We start from the raw sequence: 14,547 nt of genomic DNA, 5'->3' as shown, positions 1-14,547 counted from the left end.
AAGTGATTCTGAAGCTCACTAATGTTTGGGAACCAATCTTTATTTTATTTTTTTATTAAGTAAGCTTTATGCCCAACATGGTGCTTGAACTTACGATCATCCCAAGATCAAGAGTTGCGTGCTCTACTGACTGAGCCAGCCAGGAGCCCCTGGACCCTATAAAATCTTGAAGCTGACCTGTCAAGGCTCCCTTTCTGAGCCACGGCCCGCAATGGGAATAAAATCGAAACCATAGGACAGAGTCATGAGAAAGTCCACATAAAAGGAGAGGCAGCAAAGAGAACAAGGCAATTTCAGGCAGCAAGCCACTATTTTGGATCATTACTAGAAGATAACAGAATAGGGAGTTCTGTAAAGTCAAAAGAGCTGTCTTGGACCAAGTATCCTTCTAAAACTTCAGGACAACTAACGTCACATCAAAATGAGCAACAGAAAATTATCACAGTCAAGTCTCATATAAATTTATAATAAGAAAATAAAGAAAGAGAAACAGAATAACATCCCCACAGACCAGAAAGCACACCAGAAAAGCATATCCTTAGAACAGATGAAAACTAAAAATTTCATTTCAAAACAAGCTAAACGGCATAAGGAAGATGATCCAAGATATGAAAAAATACAAGTTCAGAATTACAAAGATTCAGAAATGAGGTAACAGAACTGAGGGAAGAATTAGAAATAAAAAGAAAAAAATAATTTCAAATTTAAAGACTGAACTAGAATGAAAGCAAGAACTAATAATGCAATAGATAATATCTTCAGAGAAACAGAAGCTGAAATGGAAGAAAAACGTTTAAATAAAATAGAAATGAAGGAATAGATCAAAGGATTTTTTTTTATTTATTTATTTGAGAGAGAGAATGAGAGAGAGAGAGAGCATGAGAGGGGGGAGGGTCAGAGGGAGAAGCAGACTCCCTGCCGAGCAGGGAGCCCGATGCGGGACTCGATCCTGGGACTCCAGGATCATGACCTGAGCTGAAGGCAGTCGCTTAACCAACTGAGCCACCCAGGCGCCCCGGATCAAAGGATTTGAAAGACAGTGCCAGACATTGAAGACAGGCAATAAAGAGTGAAGAAATGAACAACAGGATTCCTTAAAAAGGAAAACCAAATTGAGGAAACAAAACAAATACAAAAACCTGTATTACAAAAAAAATCTGTGATAAAAGAAAAGGCAAAGCTACAAATTACAAATTAATATGTCCTTTGATCATGTAGGCAAAAAGAACAACTGACTTATGAGGGAAAAAATCAGATTCCCTCAGACAATATTGTTTCTCTGATTGCCTTCTGAAGAATCCACTAGAAAATGAGCTTCAGACAAACCAAAATAACTGGAGAAGTAATGACATAAGGACTAGTACTGAGCATTAGACAGAAGACCAAGACCAAGTGTGAGCTAAAAGGGAGGAGATACCATATGTAGGGTTGCATGGTCAGATAATGTGCATATGACACAAATATTTTAAAATGGGGAGAGCACACACAAAAACATTTTTTAAAGATACCAAATTATATGGTGGTGGCATCATATTAATATTGTTATCTGAGAATGAGAGGCATTCAGTAAGTGAGTGATTGTGGGATATTCTAACTCTATTATTCTTTGTATCCTTGAGAATACAAAGGATTGTCAGTGTGGAAGAAAGGAAATACAGATGTAATAGGTTAAAGAAAAATCTTGTAGTCCTGAACTTGAATTGGAAATATCAATATGAACTCAAGCTATTTTACCTGGGTATGTCTGTCTGTCTACAGTAAAGTCTTAGAAATAATGGCAAACTGAGCAGCGATGAACATCCCCAGACTGTGGTCTTCAATGACCATTTCCTAGAAAAAAAAAAAGAAAGCCTGATTTCAGGTCTCAGGAAGGAATGTGCAAGATGAGCCTGGAATATCTGTCATTCTACATTGCAAAGAAACTGTCTACCAGAGCATGCCAATAGAATTTAGGAGCCAACTTGAAGAAGCTCCTACTGGCCAAAGATGGGACAATTCAGCTTCCAAAGGGTAATTATTTTAGTGAATTGAAACCAACTAAATATGCTTAAATATGATATTTAAAAAATCAGTCTGCTCTAGAGAATAAGAAAATCAATTCATTATCTTGAAAATTGATAAAGGAAAAGATTTGAGCCTTTATTCTGCCTTACCTGTATGATTTGTGCCACTAGTAACCAAAGAGTAGATGAGCAAAGACGTCTCTTTATAAAAGTATTCCAAATAATAAATGAAAAAGAAAGAGATGTCACCACTTTGCAGCCCCCAGTCAACTAATGGACATAATCATTGAGCATCAGCTGCTCCTAATATCTCATTATGTGGCCCCTGATGAAAGAACACAGCACCAGCTATAGTTTTGCCAAAGAGATCAAACCTGAGTCTGCTCAAGTCTCTGGATCCAGCCATCAATTTGTGAGAAATAGAAATGGCAGTGAAACATGGAGCTACACCATGAAAAGGCAATCAATCAGCAAAATTTAGGCTGTGGGAAAATGCAGGGCTTTTTGGTTCTTCAAAGATGAATTGAAGGAAAGAGAAAGGGATGGAGAAAAGAACCTGTGGATTAAGAGACTTAAAGGTCCTAACAGATTTTTTAAAAAAAATATTGTCAATACAATCGCATAGGGGTAGAACACTTAGATGTTGGAGTTCTAAAGGAAGTGATTACCTGGGGTGCTGGCCTGGCTCAGTCAGTAGAGCATGCAACTCTCGATCTGGGGTTGTAAGTTTGAGCCCCGTATTGGGTGTAGAGATCACTTTTAAAAAAACAAAATCTTAAAAAAATAAATAAAAAATAGATATGACCATAAAAGTCCGAATAGTGGTAACTTATAGGGGAGGAAGGAATGAAGATTGCAATGGATTATGGAGGGAATTCTTGGATGACTGGGGAAATTCTTCTATTCATGGCCTGGCAGGTGATTAAAGGTCTTCATCTCATAATCACTAATAATAATTCATGAAGCTATGCATGTATGTAGTTACTTTATATATATATTTTTAAAGATTTTATTTATTTATTTGACAGAGAGAGACACAGCGAGAGAGGGTACATAAGCAGGGGGAGTGGGAGAGGGAGAAGCAGGCTTCCCGCCGAGCAGGGAGCCCGATGCGGGACTCGATCCCAGAATCCTGGGATCATGACCTGAGCGAAGGCAGACGCTTAACGACTGAGCCACCCAGGCGCCCCGTTACTTTATATTTTATTTTGCAATAAAAAGGTTAAAACATTTTGGAGATTATAAGAGGAAAAAAAAAAAAACAACAACCCAGAAGTCTTAAATACGCAAATTACCCAAAGTTACAGACCTAGAAAACAACAAAGCAAAGATGTGAACCCTTGTCTATCTTACTTCAAACCACTCTCTCCAACAGCACTGTGCTTCCTGTCATAGGCAGAACAGAGTTTGCTTCTAACTGGTAATCAATTGTCCATGTGTTTTTATTACAAAAGAATAACCAATTCTGATAACTGTAGAAAGGCGATCTAAGGAAGAAGAAGACCAGGAAGTTGTGATATTGTTTCAGTCATCCATTAATGCAACTGGAGTGGAAGTCAGTTGAATGCTGTGAGTGTGATTAACCACTGGATGTCAGGATTCGTCCAGACATATGTAAGGCCATATATTTGTTAAAGAAGAAAATAAAATGTAATTTTTTTAAAAAGATGGGCTTATTTTGCCTATTTCAGTAACAATAATTTTGCCTCCATAGTTTTTGAAAAACATTGTTTTTTTTAAGATTTTATTTATTTGACAGAGAGAGAGTTAGCGAGAGAGGGAACACAAGCAGGGGGAGTGGGAGAGGGAGAAGCAGGCTTCCTGCAGAGCAGGGAGCCTGATGTGGGACTCGATCCCAGGACCCTGGGATCATGACCTGAGCCGAAGGCAGACGCTTAATGACTGAGCCACCCAGGCACCCCATTGTTCTAATTTTTTAAGAAGATAATTTGTTTATAATCACAAAGGCAATGGAAATGTGATGTGTTTTATTACTGAATTGAGTGATACTTCATATTATTGAGTGGTTACAAAGTGCCAAGCAGTTTTTCACTAGCTCATACTGCTGGGATAATATGTCAGTGTTGTAATATAGATAAAGTAAGAGTTGAGAATAAAGACTAATATCAAATATTTAAGTAACGTTAGATTTTTTTTTTTAATATAAAATGTTTGGTGTCAGACACTGAAACAAACCTAAGATTGAATCATTTCTATCGCGTTTCCTGGATAATTATGCATTAGAAAGATTGGTAGACGAGAGAGGAAGTAAATAAATAAAACTCTATAGTACTCAATTCTAAAACATAAATAGGAGATGTGAGCATTTGCTTTCTTAAGTCAATTCCATTCATTCATTTAACATATCCTGGCTGCACACCCACTATGAGCCAGGCTCTTCCTGACACTGGAAGAAGCTAAATGCTTGTCTTCATGGAGACTGCATTCTGGAGGAGGGGTCTGGGATGCTTAATTACACTTTGAATTTCTTTTAAAATCGCTAGTTGCTAATGGGTACATACCTGTTTTTCAGAATGACACTATTAATGTTATTCTAAAACAGTCTGTATCTTACAGGTTAATCTACTAATATTGTTTTTATTTTTTGCTTATTTTTTCCCAACATTTTAGAGAATCCTTGCTCATTAAAGCATTTGTGTCGGTTAAAAATTCGAAGGCTTATGGGACTCCAGCGACTCCACCAGCCAGCCTCAATGAAGAAGCTCTCTCTACCACCAACCATCCAAAGATATATATTATTTAAAGAGTATGATCTCTATGGACAAGAGCTAAAATTGCCGTGATTTAAAAGATAATATTTTAAATGTGATTTTAAAAATATTTTAAAATGGGGTTCATTCAGAATTTCTTGGAATCATTTTACATCCTTAAGTGTATTTAAATCCATTAACAATTTTATAACGATCGTGTGTTCTTATCAGGATACCATATTTTACATCTTTAAAGACTTTACATTGTGATGTTTTTAAAGCTGGTCAATATTTTGTATGTGAATTTCTAATAATTATCTTCACTTCCAACAAGTCTTCAAATTATCCATCTCTCCTGCATTTATAAAACAATGAACCACTTTCTCAAACCCCCATCTCCAGCCAGTTGCTGGCTCTTTCCTTTCTTTTATACCCATACCGAGCTCCTTCCAGCCTGCAGATGCACACACGGTCCTCGGGCTTGGGCTCCCTCCACTGCCTTTCTCAAGGTCTTTAATAATTGCCTTCTTGCTAATTTCAATGAGCATTCTTAGTCCTTTCGCTGAATCCTGCGCATCTGGCACTGCTGTCTGCTCCCTCCTTGAAATGGTGTCCCTTTGTTTTCAGGACACCTTGCTCTCTTGGCTCACCTCCCCTACTGTAGTGCTCTTGTCTCTGGCTTCTTTCTGTGTTGCTTATCTCCTGCCAACCCGTTAGGATGTCTTAAGCCCTGTTTTCTTCTTATGCTATGTTCTCTGGGAGAAATGTCATCCACATCTATGGTTTCAATAACTAACTGTATGCTATTGGCTAGACAATTTATATCAGAAGTTCAACTCTTTCTCTCATCCTATGTAAACAAGTGTTCTAATGGACTTTTGGTTTTTTTCTAAAGATTTTATTTATTTATTTGAGACAGAGAGAGAGAGCACAAGCAGGGAGGAGAGTCACAGGGAGAGGGAGAAGCAGACTCTCCACTGAGCAGAGAGCCCGATGTGGGGCTCGATCCCAGGACCCCGAGATCACGACCTGAGCCAAAGGCAGATGCTTAACCGACTGAGCCATCCAGGCGCCCCTCTAATGGACTTTTAAACACAAAGGTACCTCAAACTCAACATGTCCCCAAATGAACCCACTACCTTCCTCCACAAAGAGGCTCCTTTCCTACATTCTCTAGCTCACTAGTTAAGCCCAATTATGGTCAGTTCAGTTTCTTAAGAAAAAACCTGAATGTCAGATCTAACCATCCCATTTTTCTTACCCAATACAGCAAATCACCAAATCCTGGTTAAGTTTGTCCCTTGAAGACATCTTCTTCTACTCAGTCTTACTGATTTGGCCCTAATTCTAGCTATCTATTATCTTCTTTTTCCTGGGACACTCTAGTGCTGCCTAACTGGCCTCCCTTCCTGTTGTCTTGTTCCATCCAACACACAGTCTACCCACAACATCCCAGAGTGATCTTTTACAAATCTAAGTAGAGTTTGACTCCCCTGCTTAAAACCATTCCCATTGCTCTTAGGATAAAGTCCAAAGTTCTTCCTGGCCCTTCCCTATCCAAATCCCTGCCTTCCTCCTTAGCTTTATCTCTTGACTTCTCCGTTTTCCCTCTCCTTTAACCATATTAAACACCGGTTAGAAGTCTGTTCTTTGAACAGTGATTCCCAGATTTTCAGATTTTCTACACCTGTAGTTTTTGCTTTGCTAATTTCAAAAATAGGGTCATCTATTTTTTAAAAATCTATCATCTACTATCACTGTCATTTTATAAAAGAGGGACCATCTTAATGCCAGAAAGCCAGTCGGTCTTAAACCCAGTAATTAAAATTGAATGACTTTAGGTTTGAAAAGACTTACCACACTGTCTTCATTTCCCCATTGATGGGTGAAAATTTCATTCTGCCCCAACAAATATCTGAGGTCTTTTGGGAACCACTGTTGTAGCAATAGACCATGCTCTCTTATACTTCAGGGTCTTTGCATTTCTTTCTCTCTGTGCCTGGAATCCTCTTTCCATCCCCTGTCACCCCTTCTCCTCCAGGTCTCAGCTTAGATGATCCCTCCCATGGGAGGGGAGGCCCCAGCACAGCACTTCTCAGGCTGAACCGGAACCCTGGTTCTCATCCGCCTGCCCCACTAGACTAGAAGCTCTACAAGGGCAGGATCTATGTCTGTTGTTTTCCAGTGTTTTCTTAGAGCTGAACACATTCCCTAGATCACAAAGTTCAATAATTATTTGTTGAATATAAAGAATGAGTACATTTTGTATAATACCCAGACAAAAATAATCAGTGACCTCATCACTATCATGGTAAATTGATAGTTCTGAATCTGTGAATTGGCTATGTAACCTTAATCATGTAATTATTTAGATTTGGTTTTCTTAGATTTTAATAATGTGTTTTTCTTATATTTATTTTTATCTTTAGAGTTACTGTATTTTTCCAATGGCTGATTGGTTTGTGAATTTTTCAAATTATATTTAGCTTCAGTTATCTCTAAAAGATAAATAAGCATAAAAAAAAAAACACCCTGTGCAATTAGAGCTATAGTGTAAACTTCCTGTGTTCCCTAGAGGATATATTTTTATATAAATTGTAATGTATTTAATTCATAACCATAATGTTTTGTGTATAGTATTGCATGATTCCTCTATTGTTCTAGTTGTGGCTAAAGACATTGTTACCTATAAGTAGCACTCTAAGTAAATAAAAACTAATACTGGGATATAAGTCTGCTTTCTGATGTTTCAGATATTAAATAAACCAAAGCATTGACACTTTCTTTAATGTAGTTTTGTGTAAGTACATTCAAGCTGCTTCATATAGTAAATAAAGTCTACTACACTAAAGCTGTGACATTTTTCTTTAATGTGTTTTATGTAAATATATTCATGAAACATTTGAATGTAAAGATACAAGTTCCTGGCGTATGTTAGCGGTTTTGCAAGTGGGTCTTCTGTTACTTGTGAAGCAGGAGAGAGATGTTTTCTATGAACCTGACACAATCGCTGTATCTGAAATGCATTTGATATTTTGTTCTTATATTTTGAAGTTTCCTAATTGTGCTTTTGTTTGTGTGTGGGCTGGGTGGTAAGGGAACTAATTATCTCATTAGGGCTGTCTCTCCCAGAATATGTCACTTTATCCGGGAGAGGACAACAGCTGCTTCTCCCCACTGAGCCGTAGGAGAAGCCAAACATGGTACCGTGGTGCCCGTTGAACCACTGTGGGATTGATGTGCTAGAGTTTTGATGACATCGCCCCACGCTGCCAAGATGTGCATGGTTGTTTGGGTCACTGGGAATTTTATGTCGGACAGACAGCCTGCATGCAAAGAAGCAGCTCTGACCTCTCATTTGAGTGTGTTTTGTTTAGTTTTTCAGGAGGCAATCTTGAAAGAGTATTTACATTTCTGACTAAAAATAATTTTATAAGCACATTGGAACCAAGTGCCTCCTGAAGACTGTGGTTCAGTCATTTCAGTTGGTCACAGGACATGTTTCTAGGCAATAGGATGACAGTGCAAAAGATGGGAGAAGGAGTGTGTTAAGCAATGCCATACAGCAAACTTTCATAGGTAACGCTCCCTTTGATGCAGGCTTTTGAAAAATCTGAACATATGGGTCAGACAGCATGGAAATTACAAAGAAGATGGAGTTTTTTATGACCCAGAGAACACACTTAAGCCTTGTCATTGACTTTTGCCACACATTCCTATCCAAATTTTGGTTTCAAGTCACATTATTCTCATGTATATAGTCACCTTCCAAGTCAGAAATTATGTAGGACATATAAAAACTCTCAGCTGCTTCAAGTTTTTAATGGGTCAAAAATGAAACACTATATGCCTATGTCCATACTTTCAACACACACGCAGTACATCTATGTGACATATACACATATATTCTACATACATACATGAGTGCATTGTAGTGTGGTATTTTCGTGCCATATAGTGCAGGAGGTGGAAATATGCACCTTGTCGTCAAACAGACCTGAGTTTGAACCAGGCTCCACCAATTATCAGCTGCTTGATTTTGAACAAGACATGACATAAGTATACAAACACCAGATCTAACCTAGAGTGAGTGTGTGTGAAACTCGAGTTCTCACCATGATTACTACAGAGCGGCAGCATCAGTGACAGACTTGCAAAAGCCAAGAACCTTGGCTTTAGGATATGTCTGCCAATTGTCGTGCTTGCATGTGAAAATATGAAAAATAATGTTAGAGATGTATATGACATCTCACTGTCATCTATAAATACTTTGAGAAAATTCACAGAATGAAAACTGCAGAGGATTGTCCCAAGCACATAACACCCCACCTCTCCTTTTACTAGGAAACCCCTGGGCATCAATCGTTGAAACAGAAAGAAAGGTTTCTCAGGGGAGAAGATGTGTGGAAGGAATACTTATCTGACCTCAGTGGCCCATGTTTTGCAACCTCAGGGAGTGCTAGAGATGTCTGGGGATTTGCTGTTTTTGGAAGGGGACAGTCTAGTAATTTGAATCTGGGCACTTGGAGCGCCTGAGTTCTAATATCAGATTGGCTCAGGATGCCACCTGAGGCACTTGATGGGTACTCACATTCTGTGCTTGAGATTCCAGTAAACTGGGGACAGCCATTTCTCTGGCCTTGGAAGTCTTCCATCCCAGGTCTCCCAATGAGATTTAAGATATAACTCCTTGGAAGCAGCCCATAGTGTTGAATAAGGTAGAAGGTGTGGAGGGCGCTAAAAGTGATACTTACCTTGGGATTGAGTGGGTGTGAGATAACAGTATCTGGTTCTTTCTGTCTGAAGTGAAGTCGGCACTGGCTTCTCAGAGGAAGTTGTTTGTTTATTTGTTTTTAATGCTTTGTAGAAGTCAAGTAACTAGACAGGACATTCAGTGGTCAACAATCTACATTCCCGAATGTCTGAATACCCCTGATCTAGTTACCCTAACTGGTTTAATATTGTTCCAGTGAAGTGACAATTTTAATCCCCTTTGACTGGAGGATGATAACATTTGCTTAAGTTTGACTCATGGGAAGGCCCTCAACCTGGCTCAGCTCTGCTCCCAGACCTTTCATCAGGGCTCTGCTCTGCACTGGGACCAGAAGTACCCAAGAGGCTATATTGAATTGTGGACTGGAGCATTCCCTGATCAAATCTGACCTTCTACTTTACTGAGTCCGATTTCCTACAGGGATTCTAGGATATCTGCAAACCCTCTCTTCAACAGGAAACACAACCTTTTGTTTGACAATAAAAAGTAAGGTTTAGAATGCAAGTAAATTTAAGAGAAGTGGAATGATATTAAAAGCCTTTCTAAGTAACAGGCTTTAGTGAGGAAAAGATGGTGAGACCCCCAAGTCTATAGAAGGAAACAGGTAAATATTTCCTACAGATCAAAAGTTTAATCATTTGTTCTATGAATGTGGAAAGAATCTTGAGAAACAGCTAATTTATTTTAATACATTCTCGGAAGACGACTTCAGTAACAGTGCCTTTCATTTTTTCGGTGTTTTACAGCTCACAAAGCATTCCACAGATCTCATCTTACTTGATTCTTACAACTCTTGGAAGAGCAGGGCAGGGAAGGCGTTAATTATCTGCACTAAGGAAAACAATCTTAGAGTTAACTAAGGTAGTAAATACCAGAGCTAGAGCTCAACCTGAAACTCTTGACTCCAAATCCCAAGCTCTTACCACCCCATCATTTTTAGTTCAGATTAGGAGGGTATTGTTCATAATAGCCAAAAAATGCAAACAATCTAAATGTCCATAAACTGATGAATGAATACATATAACATGGGGCATCTATACAATGGAATACTATTTAGCAACATACTACAAACATGGATGAATCTGAAAAACATTAGGTTAGGTGAAAGAAGTGAGACACAAAAGAACACTATTGTATGATTCTGTGTATATAAAATGTCCAGACAAAACAAATATACTGAGACAGAAAACAGATTCGTGGTTGCCTGGGGTTGGGGGTGAGAACAAAGGTTGACTGCAGAGGGGATCTTTGTGGGGTACCGGAAATGTTCTAAATTTACAACTTGGTAAATTTACTGGAAATAATCATTGAACTTTAGACTTACAGTGAGTGCCTTTTATAGAATATAAATTAATCTGAATAAATTGCTTTTAAAAAACAGGAGGCACATATCTCTCACCAACAGGTGATGCCACGTCTACAATCTCACTGAGGTAGCTCAGCTAAACAATGGAATCATCTGGCTCAGAAGCACTTGGTTCTTGTGCTAGCAGCACATGATTTATTAGTTTTGCTCTGCTGATAAGACCATTAAAAGCAGATGACACAGCATTCAAGGGCAGCACCATGCTTGCCGCCTTAGCCAGTCTTACTGGCCCTCAACCCAGGCAAATGTAGCCTTTCTGCCAACCTCTGAGATTTCATGCTGATTGTAATACGACTTTCCCATCTTTTTTTAATTGTTGTCATTGTTCTTATTGCTATTACAAAACATAGAGAAACATACCAATTGGAGAGCTAAAAATGAAGGTTTCCTGTTCTATTGAGGGCATGAATTGGCAAGGAATTGTGTTACCAGTGGGTTGGGGCTTTTGTAACACCCCTGAAAAACAGCTCCAATTCCCGGGGGACACCGTGGAAAGGGCAACAAGCAGAAGGGGGGGGTGGCATTCAGAAATGAGGGCCAGGGGAAAATGAGACAAGGCAATCATTCAAGATCTCAAAAACACAGGGGAGCTATGAAGGTAAAAGTCAGTGAGGATCTGTGAGTCTGGGAAAAGACAGTGCCTTTGATGTGATACAATCTCAAATGAAAAAGCTCAGTAGCCAGATAGCAGCTCTCAAGCAGGAACTGTCCCGTGTTTGGGTACACCGAGTCGCCATATTCCTGTACTCTCACTCTGAATTTACCTTTTGAGCCAATCTTCATAGCAGGATGTCAGCTTTTCTGCCCTTTAAGATACCACTTCCCTGCAGGACTTGTCATGAACCTGACAGGGGAGCCATCCCAAGGGAAAGATCCATGTCTTGGGAGCCAGCCCTCCATCTACATCATTCTTTCTGATACCACAGTGAGCAAATCTGTCCAGAAGGGCAATATCAACACTCGAGGTAACAAATAACTAGGTCCTGAAATGAGTGGAAGCTTCAGACCTTCCAGGACACCCCAAGGAAAATTTCCTTTATTAGAACTTCATATAACATATATCAAATATATCAAATCTGCTCTTGCTTTGCAAGTGCAATTCCATACCCATGATCTGCAGCTTAAAATGAAAGACCTGACTAATGAAGTTCAGCTGTTCAGTCCTCATTTTGGAATTTTTTCTGGAAATCGGTTTTTCGCCTTCACGGTTTTCACATTATCAGTGTATCTGTCCATCTGCTTGCATGGGACTCATTTCTACATGTTCGAATTAGTTCAACAAACGAAAATTGGACCTACTCTACACAAGGCAAAGGACCAGATGCTCTATTAAAAATTTCTGTCTTTCATCCCATCTGTCTTTCATTTCGGTACGTTTTGAAACGACACACGAGTAAATCTCAGTATGAGAAGCAGCTTGGACTTCTGATACATAACCACAGTTATCTCTTACTAGCTGGGTATGCTTAAAGAAGTTTTTGGAACCTCTCAGAGCCTCAGAACCCATTTCCGTCCTTCACAAAGTAGAAGTAATGATACCTCTTTCACCAAGGGCTGACTTACCCGCGGTAAGTGGGAGCAACACACAATGACTCCGCGGAGACTGTATTAGTACATGAGGCTGCCTTGCACATTGTATGCAAAAGCATGTTGTGAACTGCAGATGTTATACAACTGCAAGATATTATTTTTATAAATAGCTCCAATAATTTTAAATTTGACTCATGCTCACTACCGTAAGCTGGCATCGCTTAGAGATTTGCTTGGCCGCCAGGCCTCAGAGAGAAGACTTGATAAGTGTATTGCCAGTTCTCAGCTGAACCCTGTGGCCTGTTGGGTTGTTGTTGCACAAAGCCTGACCTTTGCCTGACATTCCCCCCAGGGAGCTAATCTGAGACGCTCCGGCAGACAGACAGGGAAGTCGGAAGCTTCACTTCCTTAGGGGTCATTACACCTGTCCAGCACCGTTGTGACACACCGTCTGTAGGAAATGCTGAAAACCCAAATCCTTCTGTGTAAGTATAAAATATGTTAGATCGAGTTCAGAAAGCGATCTTGCACCTGTACATTGAAAGGGGTTAGATAAGCCTTAAAAGGCGGGGGGCAAGCGTGGAGGGAGGGTAGAAGTGAGGAACAACTTGTTAAAGAGTAGGGAGACCCTTGGCATTTGTAAGAGAATTGCCAGTTTCCCAATTTTGCAAGTGACACGATCGTGTATGATTTCCATGTTTCCTCACCAGCAAATTGAGGACAATTTAAATAAGAAAGGTCTCCATGAAATGAGCAGGAATGCCATTCTGAGATATGAACACTTCTGTGGCTAGCTGGGCTCGTTCATTAGTTGGAGACCACACTCAGAGGCAAACTGGCCATAAAGCAGGAACTTCTGTGCCCCTGTGAGTATTGGGGTTCACAGGAGGAGTAGGGTGTTGTGGGGGGCCGGGGAGCCGAGGAGCTGGGTTACAATTAGGCAGCCCTCTTCTATAAGCCTTTTTGATAAACTGCTTAAAGAGACCTCAGAAGAAAGCAGCTCAGATCACCTAAGACCTAGAAGTTCGTCATGATTCTATTATTGTTTCAAATATAGCCTCACTTTCATAACTAATTTTGTATTTATAATTTTATATTATTCTTCTTAAAGAAGGCCTTAACACTGGATAATCTTCAGGCTCTGTAAGACTTGGATCGACTCCTGCCTATACAGTAATTCATCTGGTTTGTTTTTTTAAACATACTTCTTGAACACCTAATAACTATGCAAAGCCTTGGGGACAGTGAGTGGGGCAGGTGTGGCCCCTCCCTTTGGAGAAAATGCCTTTAGGGCAAAGACCAAATTGAAACAAGCCATTCTAAGTGGGATGCTGCGGAATGCAGTCTGTGGGAACTGGGAAAACTAAACTGGACTCCAGCATCAGGAGAAGCCTCTCCTTGGGAGACGCACTTAAGACCTGAGCCTGGTAGAAGAGGCAAAGGCATTCCGGGCACAGGGTGGAGCATGGACAATGACCTGGGGATGATGCAGCAGATGTGGGGAGTTCAGAAGCCCAGTGTGAGAGTTGCAGGAAGTGACCCCAGCTGAGAGTTGTGATGTCAGCAAGGCCTGGTGCTGGAGGGGCCAGAGGGCACAGTAAAGATTCTGTCCCAAGGACAATGGGAGCCATTCAAGGATTTTAAGCAGACAATGACCCAAGGAGATTTGTGCTTTTAAAAAGTTACTCTGTTAAGAGTACACTTATCTTGATGAGCACTGAGTAATGTACAGAATTATTGAATCACTATATTGTACTAAAATAATGATTGAAACTAATATAGTGATTGAAACTAATATAACACTGTATGTGAACTATCCCGGAATTAAAAAAAAAAGTTACTCTGTCTATACTGTGGAAAAGGGAAAATGTCAGTCTTCCAAAAAAAATGAGGACAGCAGCTTACACTCAAGTTCAGACAAAGAGGAATAGTCAGAAATGAAGCAGGAATTCAAGGGTGGTTTAAAATCCAGGAGTCCAGACCTTGTGATTGAATATGCCCAGGTTGGCGAGAGAGGGAGCCAAAGGTCACACATGGGCTCCAGCAACTGGGGAGGGGGGGAGGGCTGGAGGGGGGATGGGGCCTTGAGGATGCCACTTTCAGAAATGAGGAAGTCTGCGTGTGGGGTAGGGGAAGCAGAAAGAGGGAATTCAAGATACTGGT

General features: G+C 40.0%; 1 protein-coding gene across 1 annotated transcript in view; it reads left to right on the top strand.

The window, feature by feature from the left end:
• The window catches only part of ASB15 (ankyrin repeat and SOCS box containing 15), a 31,156-nt gene extending 26,253 nt beyond the window's left edge, over positions 1-4,903 (top strand). The window contains exon 11 of the mRNA XM_006727825.3: positions 4,635-4,903. Coding sequence (XP_006727888.1) covers positions 4,635-4,807 — 173 coding nt within the window. The 3' untranslated portion in view covers positions 4,808-4,903. The remainder of the gene's footprint in view (positions 1-4,634) is intronic.
• Positions 4,904-14,547: the final 9,644 nt, after the last annotated feature.

This window comes from Leptonychotes weddellii, chromosome 12, assembly GCF_054177405.1.
Source record: "Leptonychotes weddellii isolate Sample4059 chromosome 12, ASM5417740v2, whole genome shotgun sequence".
Classification (NCBI taxonomy): domain Eukaryota; kingdom Metazoa; phylum Chordata; class Mammalia; order Carnivora; family Phocidae; genus Leptonychotes; species Leptonychotes weddellii.
Note: the sequence above shows the minus strand (reverse complement) of the source record. Positions and strands in the feature narration are given on the sequence as shown.